The sequence below is a fragment of the Copidosoma floridanum genome, unplaced genomic scaffold (genome assembly GCF_036245765.1).
Source record: "Copidosoma floridanum isolate Cflo_tuat_1 unplaced genomic scaffold, Cflo_Japanese_pri ptg000008l, whole genome shotgun sequence".
Classification (NCBI taxonomy): Eukaryota; Metazoa; Arthropoda; class Insecta; order Hymenoptera; family Encyrtidae; genus Copidosoma; species Copidosoma floridanum.
The window spans coordinates 12274112-12287349 of record NW_028321885.1 but is presented as its reverse complement, the minus strand read 5'-3'; the positions used below and the strand labels follow the sequence as shown (position 1 = coordinate 12287349).

General features: G+C 32.7%; 1 protein-coding gene across 2 annotated transcripts in view; it reads right to left on the bottom strand.

Moving 5' to 3' along the window:
* Rpn13 (regulatory particle non-ATPase 13) overlaps nucleotides 1–12486 on the bottom strand; it is a 224564-nt gene extending 212078 nt beyond the window's left edge. Inside the window, exon 1 of one of the 2 annotated variants that reach the window (XM_089589199.1) lies at nucleotides 12045–12486. In XM_089589199.1, coding sequence (XP_089445325.1) covers nucleotides 12045–12245 — 201 coding nt within the window. In that variant the 5' untranslated portion in view covers nucleotides 12246–12486. The remainder of the gene's footprint in view (nucleotides 1–12044) is intronic. The other variant, XM_089589198.1, reaches the window with a different exon arrangement.
* Between the last annotated feature and the right edge of the window lie 752 nt (nucleotides 12487–13238).

Here is a 13238-nt window from a genome sequence, read left to right as displayed (position 1 = left end):
ATGACAAGCGTTGATCTCACTTCGTGGGATCATTTAGTTGGTCGGTAGAAATCCCCGGTTGTTCAGTCAACCAAGAGGTGACCTTCTGACCGCTTTTTGTGTCATCCTCAAGGGTTTTTATTTATTTTTTATTATAAGTTTTTGATTGAATCGGCGACGCTCTCGTGTAACGATCCGCACAGTAGTATTGACTGTATGTGTGCTCGAATTCTGTGCCCTTCTCTTGGTTAATTTTTAATTTTTGATTTTTGCATATTACATTCATAAATTTGAGGTATTCAACCGTGGTACGTTTTGATCTTACTCGCGATGCTTTTCTTCTAATATATATAGCGATCTTATACATATGCGTCTTACTATTATTGTTCGAACTTTGAAACTCTCCCGTTGAAGAGTCGTATTTTGAGTTATCATAACCTAGTTTTTACGCCTAGACTTAAGGTAAACAAATCTGATGTACAAAGGTGAAATATTTGTGACGGGGAGATATAAGGAGGATTCTACAAAAACGAGTCTTCTGCGATGATGTAATTTTTTTTTATGTTATCAGGTGATTTGATAGAATCTCGTCGATATTTTGTTATTTAATTTCTCTTAATTTTGTAAAAAATTACGTTCTGTAATTAAGTCAGATTTCGCAGAAACAAAAATAATTATATACAAAATTCTTTTTTTTTTTTTGTTTTTAATCATAAAAAATGATTCATTGTGTAAGATAATCGATTTCAGTTCTTTAATTTCTTATGATTTTATTTGATTGATATTAAAGGCCCTTTTTTCTGTCAATTGAGAACTTTGGATAAATACCAAGAATTAAATAAGATTAATTTTTGAGTTCGTTTCTTTTTGGTTGCGTGTCTCCTCAGCTCCTCTGTCTGCCATTGTACCACGATCCACTTTCCTTCACGAATTACCCTTCACAAAGTGGACCGTTTCAATATATATACATATATACAGTCTGGGTAGCCGCATGTGCACATGGCTGATCAAGATTCCTAAATCTACCCTTTTTCATTGCATGCATTTTAAAACCCCCTGTATATAGGTATGCTACATTCAAAATTCAAAAATTGTTAAGTGAGAATAGAAAACTTGTATGCAATTAAATAAGTTTACTTCATAACGAATAAATATGCATTAAAAATTGTGCTCAACTTACAATATTAAATAACAGTAGGGTTAGAAATATAAAAAAAAATTATCAATGTATAGTATTGGATTAGATCAAGAAGTTGGTAGAAATAATAGGATGTGGTAGGAAAGCCTATAATAAAAAAACTGCGTATTTTCAGGGCTTTTGCTGGCACTACACAAGGTTGACACCACAATTTTTAGTGTTTCATTATGTTTGGGTTGTCAAACTTAAATGTGATTGGATTTATAGTATGAGTGTTACTCCCAATTACTTTATTTAAAATAAATCGAAGTTTCTAGTTTAATACTTTACCGACAGTAAATAAAATAATGTGAGCAACATGATCACATGACTCGACGGAACTGTGACTAATAGTCACTCACGTCATACTAGCATCCATTTACAAACTAAATTAGTACTTTCTGTTTTGACAAAGTTATTTGACTGGCTTTAAAGTCGTGTTAATTTCTTTATTATAAATATTAGTGTAACCTTTTGCTTCCAAATTTTTTACCACTGACAACTACGATGTTCACAGGTATTCTAATTTTTATAAATTTCAACTTAACTATCCTTATGTTACTATTCAGGGTATTATTTTATTAATTATTAATTATTAAAATAATTATTATTCTTTAAATTCAAACGTTTTACATAAATTTAATTTTTAAATGTCGCACGCAGCTCCAATTTCAAAACTTTGCGCCTGATAAAGTAAGCGAATATTGGTAAAATTATAATACATCTGCATTGAATATCCAAGTATTAAGTATCTATTAACTGTCAGATGTCATCTTACGCGTCAGCTGCCAAGTCATACCGAAATCAAAAAATTTAGAATACATCACATGTCACAGGCAGCTTGCAACAAATTGAAAACAATACTTCTTAAAATTTCGCAGTTTATGTTAAAAGATATGTTATGTATTCTCTGTTCAAGCTGAATCGTAGTGATTTTTATTTCGGCAATACGTATATTGTTGCATTACAGTTTTACGCAGGATTAAAGTTAATTAGCTTCGGATAAAAATTTAGACAGCCACAATGAACCATGACGGTTCATATACATTTACGTACCTTATAATTCACGTCAGATACAATTGTTAATATAAATAAATCACGAGAATGTAATATATGTATACATATGTATGCGTACGACGCGAAGAGTAGAAAAGAAATAATTTTGACGAATTTTGATCTGTATCAACAAGCAGTGTTAAAAAGTTGAATAGACATAAAATACATTCAAAATTGAAGATTGTCTGAGTAGGAACAGGAAACTTGCATGCAGCAAGAATGAATCAAATACCCCTTTCCATTACCAAAGGAAATTCTAAAGAACCCATTGCAATAGTAAAATCATTTATTATAGAATGCTGTATTTGGTGTAAAATATTGCTGACGTAAGTTGATTGATCTCCCGTTTGAATCCATGTCACAAAATCGTGATTCAACTTTTAAATATTTAAGGTTTAGTCGGCTTAAGATTGATGATGTCAAGTTTGCTGTTAGATGCCATTTAACTATATTTATGTACGCCTTGTCTGAAACGGACAGCATATTTGTTTACTAAGTTGTTACTCTGGAGTAACATTATTTAAAAACTTTAAATCAAGGATTTATCCAAGCACGTCCGACAATTCACCAAAAGATTTAGACATGATATAAGCTCACATTTTTTCTGGTGATTGCTATGAAAGCATACAAATTCGAGGCATATAGACAGAAAGGTTCATTTAACATCTGTGTGTGATAGATTATGTGGATACAAATCTTTCAACATAATTTCAAATTACTACTTAATAGATCAATTAACCATGCCATTACGGTTTTAGCTTGGGTGTGCAGGAAATACGAGCAACCAGCTTGCACCAGCATTGAATGATATTCGAAAAAACAGTATTATCTGGGGTTGTATCCACGATTAAGTATCAAAAGATGAGAGAAATGTTTCCAAAAGTATCAAGTTATGTCAAAGTAATTGATGGTAATCAGTTTCTTAAGTCAATTTTAGATCATCTCAATCCATGCAAGTATTGTCCCTACATTACCAAGCAGTCTATTACAAAGAAGCCAAGGATAATGTTGACGATTTGATCGAGATTTTTGTATCCACCCTTTTTTCATTTTATGCATTTAAAACCCTTGAATATAAAAAACAACGGTAGATCACTCAATCGTTGCCGTATTATTGTCACTAATAAATTTAAATGTAAATTAAAAAAAGCAGTTTTTTTCTCCAAAGAAAATTTGTCAACAATCTTTGGCTTGTATTAAAAAAAAAACTATTGGATGTACATATACCGAAACTTCTTAGCTTTTGAGTAAGAAATTTTCGAAATTTGAAGAAAAAGCGTTTTGATGACTTTTAACTATGTATTGCTCAGCTGTCACTACATTATTTTACACTCACCTGGGCTTAAGGTGTGTACTTAGAAATAAAAAAAAGATTTATAATAATACGTAATTTTGCAACTACAATATTGTATTTTGACATGCGTTATTTTTTGACTCTTGTGTACTATCAATCATTAGTTCCGGCAAACCCAGTCAAAAAAGTACCATGTAATAATTTTCGATGTTTTGATTAAAAAACATTTTTTTATCATATTTGCGTTATTTTAAGCAGTAAAGTTTTTCTAAAAACTTTTCGGCTTTAAATAACGGAAATGTAATAAAAAAAATTCGAGTACATGTGAGTTAAGAATAATGTAGTGACAGCTGAGTAATACATAGTTGAAAACCTTTAAGACATTTTTTCGAACATCAAGAATTTGTTTTTCGAAAAGTAAGAGGTGTAAGTATATACATCCTAATTAGTTTTTGTATTAAATGGTACTTGATTATTATACAAATGCGTGCGTATCAGTTTCAAACATGTGCAAAATACTTGTAAAACGCGTGAAGTTTTTAATTATATTTACAAGGCCCTTTAAGTTGAAAGCTTATCACCCTCGTACATGCTATTTTTTGTTTTGGGATTAAATTACGTTTGGTCCATGCGTAATATGTGCAAAAAAAACAGTAAGTAACTTACTATATTGTGCTTTCAACAATTATAGTTAGTAATTGTTGAGCATTCACTAACTTCTTGTCGTACATCGTACAATGATGAGATTGAGATGAAGATTTTACGAGGTGCGCTTCTTAAGCAACTTCTGTACTGCCAGTTGCTGTTAAGAGACATGGATATTTGTTGACATGCTTACAAAATGCCTCAAGAAATCTTTATTTTCTTAAAACTCTAAGGTTACCCTGATTTTTAGATAGATAGATAGATTGTAACTTTAAGTTGAAAATTTTTTCAAAAAGTTTCTTTTTTGATTTTTGATTATCTTACCAATTATTAAATTATTTTAATTATGATTATTATAAATAACAAATTACAAAAATTTCGATAGAACAGTATTTATCATTTCCTTTGGTATTTCTTTGGTGGAACCAAAAAATTCTAGCTACATTATTGTACACGACAAGCATTATCAAGTAATAAGTATTAAAAGAGTACTGAAGTACTCTACAGTACTAGTACTGAAGTTCGACAGGAACTTGTTAACTATGCCGTCAAATACTGGGATAAGTGTGAAAATAGACTCGAGTCCACAACGTGCCTGCATACGTACGAAAATTCTGGGATGTACAAAACGATTATGAATCGGAATTCAGAATTTAGCACGATGTTTGAAGTAGTGCGTTTTGTTTTATTGAAGAGCAAGTCCGTAAATATTGTTAGATAAGTAAATGGTAACTGGTCAGTTTGCCCTATAAGATATGACGGTGATAATCATATTTTAACGTGTCACATGCTATTCACTGGAAACGAGCTGAATGGTCATGTGACATTTTAAGCGAGATAAGTATGGATAATGATAATCGATGTGATATAAGTTGTACTATTCTAGTCAACGGTAAAAGTAATGTTTTGAGTAATGGTGAATGTAATGATGCAGAAGTTAGTTAGCAAAATCTTACGAAATTTAGTAAATCTAGTCGAGGCCAAAGTAATGATAGTATTAATGATTATGATGCAGCTAATTATTTGCTTCGTGATGTTGACTTAGATGCTGCAGATATTGACTGTGTTAGCGACGTTGAAGCTAATAGTTGTACCAGTAGTATTAAAACCGTTGAAGAGAAGGATGATGATCTAGATATCAACATTGACGACGAAGATGATGTTAATGAAAGTATGGAGAGTGTTGATGACATTGACGTTGATGTAGAAAACGATTTTGCAGAGGTCTCATCCGAAGAGAAATCTGTAAAGAAAAATATCAAGTACAAATTTGATATTGCTCGCGTCAGGTGCCCATCAGCATATTTTAAATTTTTTGAAGGAGAGTGTGCACCTTACACGGTAAAATTTGCGGTGAAAAATATTATGTCATTATCTTTGCACTGTACCTGCGCGTTGGGATTCCGAGGTAAAGTTCGGTATAACGAAGACGATATCGTTTGTTACGCTGAATGTAGATCTGCCGAACATAATCAGTGGTTCCGATTCCGAATTAACGACGTCAACTCAAATACTGCGACTATGCTAATTTCCAGTGATAAAGAGGGCTTACAGTACGATCACAGTACTATTGAAGATCAGATCTAGTATTTGAACAAGTTCGTGGTCAACGAAGGATAACTTTGGCAGAAAAATTACGATATGGAAGTACTGCCAACGTTTTAGCTGAATTAGAAAAAGACATTTGCGTCGAATTAGTTCAAGATGGACATATACAAGACCTAGTGAGACAAGATACATTACATAAGATAAAATCGGAAGATGCTAAAAAGAATCGCTGATCTTTAAAATCAATAGACTTGGCTGACCTGATGCAATTGTATTCCAATCAACAACTTATGACCGATCCGTTTATTAGGTATGTAAGTTTACCTATATGCGTACTTATGTTTACAGAAGAAGATCTCAGACTAGTATGTAGAGAAAATAAAGTTATTTTACACATGGATGCGACCGGCTCTATTGTGAGAACACCACAAGGTTTACAAGAAAAACAAATTTATTATTATACCATCTTCACTAAGTACAAATATGACATATTGGAAGTTGTTCGATGGTTTACATCTGATCATACAGTATGTAGCGTAAAAACTGTATTAAATATCTATAAAGCATTTGTTATACAAAAAGTTAATCGTTAGCCAATTGTGTCAGCTGTAACTATAGATTGGTCGTGGCCGTCAATTCATGGGATTAGAATGGAGTGGAATGGCTGAAGTATCAACCAATATCTGCAGATATTATTTGACTATTGTGAATATTCACTACGAAAACCTCCCAAAAATCTCATATTTATTAAATTATGCTATTCACATTTCATGCATATTGTTGCAAGAGCTATCGATGGAAAATTTCCAGAATTGAAAGGTGTAAAATCTTTTTTTTTAGAATGTACGTCTATAATGTGCCTAACTAGAAATTTGAAATCGTCAGAGGAAATTTTTAAACATTTTTGTACCATTTTATTAACCTCCAAGTTAGAAAAGGCGCATGATAGTATTTCTGTCATGACCAATAACATTGCAAAGAGTCGGAAGCACATGTGCGATGTGCAAGACTATGAAAATTTAGAAGAAGAAACAGACGCGGAAAGGTTATTGCATGTTGAAGAAACAAGTGATGCAATTTATAAACAATCACCTTTTTTTAGACTATTTAATAAAATTGCCGTATCAATACAAATTGACGTAGAGACTAGAGAACCATCACATATTCTTAGCTCCAAGTATGCAACAAACATATATCATTCCCCAGAACTTTTAGAGCATTTTTTAACCTACTGGATGCCCTACGTTCCTTTATGGAGTGGTCTTGACTTAGACCTCATCGATCATAATGCAAGTAGAATAAGCAATGCTTTTGTAGAAAGTAAACATAAAGTAAACAAAGAGCAAGTTTTTCAAGGAAACAGGAATTCGTCGCTGGCTGATAGAGTGAGACAATTAGAAAATAATCGCAAACAGATTATGTCTAAATTGGAATTAAAAGTAAGCTTAAAAGGCAGTAAAAAGCAGCATACGTCAAATTATCCAGAAGCACACCCTGATTCACACACTGAAGAAAAGTGGGGTAAAGGTAAAGGAGAATATAATAGAAAAAAAGATCATGATAAATTAACGGAAATCAACAAGATTATAAATAAAATGAGTAATAATCAAGATAAGATCTCAAAGTGCGAGAATAAAGAAATAAACAAATCGACGAAAAAGACTCCGGAAAACTTGCCCTCAAATAAATACCAAAAAAGCATCAGCAATAACACAATAGCGAAAACAATTTTTTAAGAATACAAAAAAAAAAGTAGTCGTAAAAGTGGCCTATCTATAAATGACTTAAAAAATTTAAAAAAAATAGTTGAGTTACATAAAATTGTTGATGTACCAAACAGTGATAATCGTAGTGATAAAATGGAAAAATACTTTGATGGAGTAGTGAAAAACCTAAATTATTATTGGATATCTAAATCTAGGCACTTAGCAGTAAGTTGCTCTAGTTCGAAAAAATCTTTGAGTCAAGAAAAATTTTATCTCGCCGCTCGCGAATTCAGTAGTTTAAAAGATCCTAAATGGGCAGATAGACTGGTAATTGATGCCTATATATGTTCAAATATAGACGAATGGGAACAGTGCACATTTATGTGTACCGATGATGCACGAAAATTTATTCGTGATTTTTCCGAACAACGACTGATAAACGCTGAAACAAAATCAATATTAAGAACCGAAAAAAATTTAGAAAAAATTATCTTTATGCCGTATTTATATTTTTCTCATTGGTATTTGTTAATGGTACATCTGAAAAATACAACATTAACTGTATTTGATCCATATGGACGTAATAGTGACGAAAAAAGAGTAAAAGAAGCGTTAACTGCTTTTGTAAAAAAAGCTACAAAAACATCAAGCTTCGACAAATATCGTAGAAGTCAGTGGAAAATTGAAAATATGAATAAATGTTTACCCCTGCAACCACCACGTGACGTGCACAGTTGCGGAATGTATGTAATGTACTATGCACAATGTATTGGCTCAAACACAGAATTTAAAGAAGACTTCGATCCTGCAGCATTTCCTCAAACTGTGGCCCAAAATTTGTTATTTAAATCAGAAAATCTAGAAAATTATTGTCTACACTGCTTTCATGCACTTGAAAGTAATAAAGTGAAATGCTTGGAGTGTAACAGATACAGTCATACATCGTGCACTGAAAACAGTAATAAAGACAGCAAAGTTGAAACAATTGATTCGTACATTTAAGACCTCGAGAATTTTATTTTCAGGCTGTGCAAGAAATATAAACAATCTAATTTGTAAAGTTTAACTTATTTATAAAGATAATAGAGTCATCTTACTTTGTTATATTTATATGCATGATAAAATTTTTTTTCCTGTATTTGTCAAGAAAAACTCATTTCTACGCAATTTGTATTTTTCGCACTAAGCTCATCGGAATAATGTATAAAATGTGATTTAATTGATTCATTTATTAATAATCCTGCAAAGAATTACAAATTTTTCTTAACTCCCAACATTACCAATCATCGAAAACGTACGATGTATACACCGAAAGCTAAACAAATGGCAAATTAGTGGGCCAGGCCAATCAATGCATACTGGATGTCGCGATATTCGTTCGCAAGCATCACAGCGTCGCAAAACCCAACAAATGTTTTTACGCACAGCTTCGAAAATATCGACTAATTTTTGCAGATCTACCGTGCATTTCTTGAGTGCCAAAATTTTTCCTCAACTCGGATCATTTCCAAACTTCAGGAGCATATTCTGTGCTTCAAAATTAAAGAGTATGGAAAATATTGGTGGGGGAAAATCAAAGAATAGCGATTTGCTATCAGAAGTTCATAAAAAATTTCGATTTTTTTATGACGAACGCTGGTGTTTCTGCTGTTATTTGTAATATTTCCGCAATTATAAAATTTTGAAAAATTATACTGTTAGATCGCTACTGAAAATTTTACTAGATAATTAAAAAACTACTGGGGTAAAGCTCGTATGTTTCGGTCACTGAGCGTATTTTACTGAAAACCTGTTCTTTACTTCTGGAGTCCCGGTAAAATTGGTTATAATGGTATTTCCTTTTTATTCTTCGTAAAAATTCATTATTTTAGTTATAGTTAATATTATGAAGTCATTTCTAGTCATTAGCAAAGCTTAGTTTCTGGTTAGTAGGGTATTCTTACATTTTCGAAAATAACTTGAGCGAGCGCTCGAAATTTCAGACTCATTGGTATTCCCATAGAGATATGAAAGTAGAGTGCGCTAAACCCCCACAACCCTGTACTAAGCTGTGTCCTACCGTGTGAGAGAGAACGCTGCAAAAATTCCTTGCGTGCCAATCTAACCCCTGTAATTAGAAAGAGACACACAGAGAATCTGTACACTGGTCTCTCTAGCACCCATGAAAACATCGATACCGGACAGGGTTATGTGGGTTTAGCGCACTCTATTCTTATATCTGTATGGGTGTACCTTAGCTTTGCCCGGCAAACTACTATCGAATAGACAATTCATATTATAAAAATTTCTAGAGAATTGGTCATGGTCATTGGTCATCGTCTTGGGATGAAGCACATGCGATCTCGGTCACCACCTGGACTCCACCAAAACAACCAAGAATGGCATGCCAACGTAGCTCGTGTAAACTCCGAATATGGCACGCATGTAACATGAAAGTTTTGGGCGATGCCTTACTTAACTTGCGTATACACTTGAAAGCGACCCAATTCCTTGTTAGAAGAGTAAAATCTGGCAACATTAAGCCTATCACTACGCTACCGTAGCTTCCTGGAATTCAAATCTCAAAACTAGGCATACATCAGGTGTGTTTTGGTGCCATCTAACGTGCCCTTATATATTATAGGCTACGCGTACCGAGACTATCGAGCACATCTTGTCTAAGCGCCACCAATCAGTTGTATATGACCAGTGATTCTAGCTCCTCCTAGTCACATTTGGTAATTATGCACTTGTCAGACATTCTCCAGTGGCATCCAACATGCCCCACGCGTGGCCCAGCGAATCAGACGTACCTCAGCACAGCCGAAAATACTCTCTAATTATTCCGCACGTCTGCAATGTTCGAGGGAGTACCGACTGATCTTTTTTTTTTTACATGCGACTGTGTTTAAGTGCATATGTACAAAGTTCGTAATACACTTGTATTATTTAATCAGTATTGCAAATCATTATTTCAAAGGCATCATTATAAGATATTTTAGTTTTGGATATAATAAATACTGTAGGGGCTTTGAGTTAAGACCGAATTGAGACAGTAAAAATGGTAAAATCAAGTGTACATATGTTTGTACATTCATATACATAACCATGAATATATATCAACTATAAATTAAGTTAACTTAGAAAAATACATTCACCATAGTTAAGAAACTTTTTGATTTAAAAAAAATCCTTAATAAATACAATATGAAAAGTTTATTTTTACTTGCAAAATAAAGTTTACAGAAATGACTTGTGTAAAATTGATTTTGAAAAAGTACATCATTGATTAAGAATAAGTCCTGTTTAGGAAATTTTAATTATTCAAGTGACTTCAACATCGTTTGTACTGATTTGGGGATACTGAAGATAATTATAAGGAACATTTCAACCATTATAATTATTGTGTTTATTTTAACAGTACAAAAAATATCTTAAAAATGAGTGAGAAGTACTCATATAATCATGTAAATTTGTCATATAATATACTATAGTTACAGTGATATTATGCATCATTCGTACATGATGCAGTTCGTTTTTCATTAGTGTGAAAAATAAATACTTTAAAATTTTTCCAGAGTAGGGAAAGGGTATATAGTTAACTCCGTAAGTAGTAAACCAATATATATTATGTCGACAAAAGCAAAGCGTTTTAATGTGCGTTAGTACATTTCTCAGTACACTACTAGAGAAGTATTGGGTCGTGTTTTTATCCTTGTCTAGTATTTTTCGTTATATATGAATTATAATGAGCAAGATTATTGCTATAACTTTCAAGTGCCTAAAGCATCTATTATATCCAAAACTTAAGTACCTCATAATAATGCCTTAACAATGATATTATGTGATATTGATTGAATAATAAAGTGTATTACGAACTTTGTACAAATATGCGCCTAAAAGAAAATTCAGAGAACCAGAGAGAAGACTTGAGATAAGTAAAGATAACAAGGGAGAGTACCGGAGCACAGGGATAGTAAAGTGAGAGCAACTGTAGTTTCTGTTTACCCCCACCACTCGACCCTTTTACTCTATGATCACGCTTAATTTCATAAATACTCTCAGGTTCTCTCTAGTTCTCTTATGAATGTTCTTCCAAGTTTTTTGTCTGTCTTGTTAAAGCTCCAGGCAACTCCTCAAGTTCTTTAATAGCTCTATATTTTTACTCCGGTGTGCGGAGCTAATGAGAGCGAAATTTTACAGGATGTTGGAAGTGAGCAGCCCCTCGACTTACACGAAGTGAATACTGTACATCGATATATTTACTTAATTTGCTTAACCCTATTGTTATTTGTTATTAAAGTTGATCACAATTTGTAGTACGTATGTATTTTTAAAAGTTTAGAAATAAATTTATGACATTTTACGAGGCTTATGAAGATTCATAGAAATGGACTGAATTTGCTATAAGAGAATATACAATACACCTAAAGCCACATTTGGTTACTGCATACAAGCAGTTGATTGATTCATTTCACCGATGAATTATTTTATTGTCATGGTTAAGAACGGCCAGTTTTATGATGGCCAATAACATAGATTCTAGTATATCTAATTCACAGAATGAATTATAACAGGTAAAAAAGACGTTACGACATGTCGTGCTGAAAAAAATTTTTTTCACGAAAAGAATATACATGGTAAAGTTAAAGTCACTTACATCTTCTACAATACCAGTAGAGCGATCTTTCCAACAAAAATGCATTAGAGAATCATCTGATTGATAAACATATAATTGACCTTTTCTTGTGTCTGGATGCACCATTTTTCCTTTTAACGTCATTTTTCCAGCTTTGACTTCAACCAGATTTTTAGAAGAACCACGCGATGTATTATTACTAAATAAAGCAGTAACAGACATTTTTTAATACAAGTTGACTCTACTTCATTCAAAATCTTATAACTGTTTTTAATTTTTCTATGTTTTCAAAACAGCAAAACAGCTAATGATTTGTTATAAATCTCTTGGCTACAAAATTCGCGAGAAAGTACTTATCTTGAAAAGTCTCACGACCTACTTCAGGGCCGTTACACGCAAATGGAAAAAGACCACGGATGTTGGGATCGGCTACGCCATTCGGCGATTCGGCCCTCCCTAGTTAACTTAATTAGTTTCTTACATGTAAGGTGTCTGTCAATTACCTGGGTCGGTTCTGACATTGAATGTCGTTTAGACTTGTAAAGTTGGCGCCCGTAAATATTAAATATTAATATTTTGCACTCATTTAGGGCTTAAATGATTTCTCCTTACTTGCGGATTTATCCTCCACTTGAATTTTTATTTGCGGATCAATGGTTTGCGAGATATTTGCAAAATAAAAAGTCGAAATTGGGCGCGGCGCTGAAGTAAAAAAACTTTGTTTTGAGTGATAAAGTGGGTTAAAATCCAAATCTACATGTACGATTCGATTCCTCCTCATTTGCGGATTACGGAGGTTTGTAAATTAATGTAATTAAATGTCACAAAGTTTGTAAATAATGAATTTACTTACTGAAGGAGAGAATCTAGTAACTTTTGTCTAGTGACTTTTGGTCCAGTGCTCCATTCCTATTGTTCGGTACACGTCGTTTCCTCCGTACAGCGGGTTCTACAAAATATTTATCAGAATAGAAAACTTAAGTAGGTAAGTATTAATCTATTAATTATTAGTTATAAGTTATTCAGCTTTTGGGTCAATACACACACACATACATACATTACATACTTTAAGCTCAAGAAAAAATTTATTTGTCAATAGGTACCGATTTTTCATCTTAAGAATCTAATATCTTGAATCTATTGTGGCAAACACTGTTGACTGATATTTATTCACTACGCGCGAGATTTTAATATTTGTTGTTATTCAAGAAACAA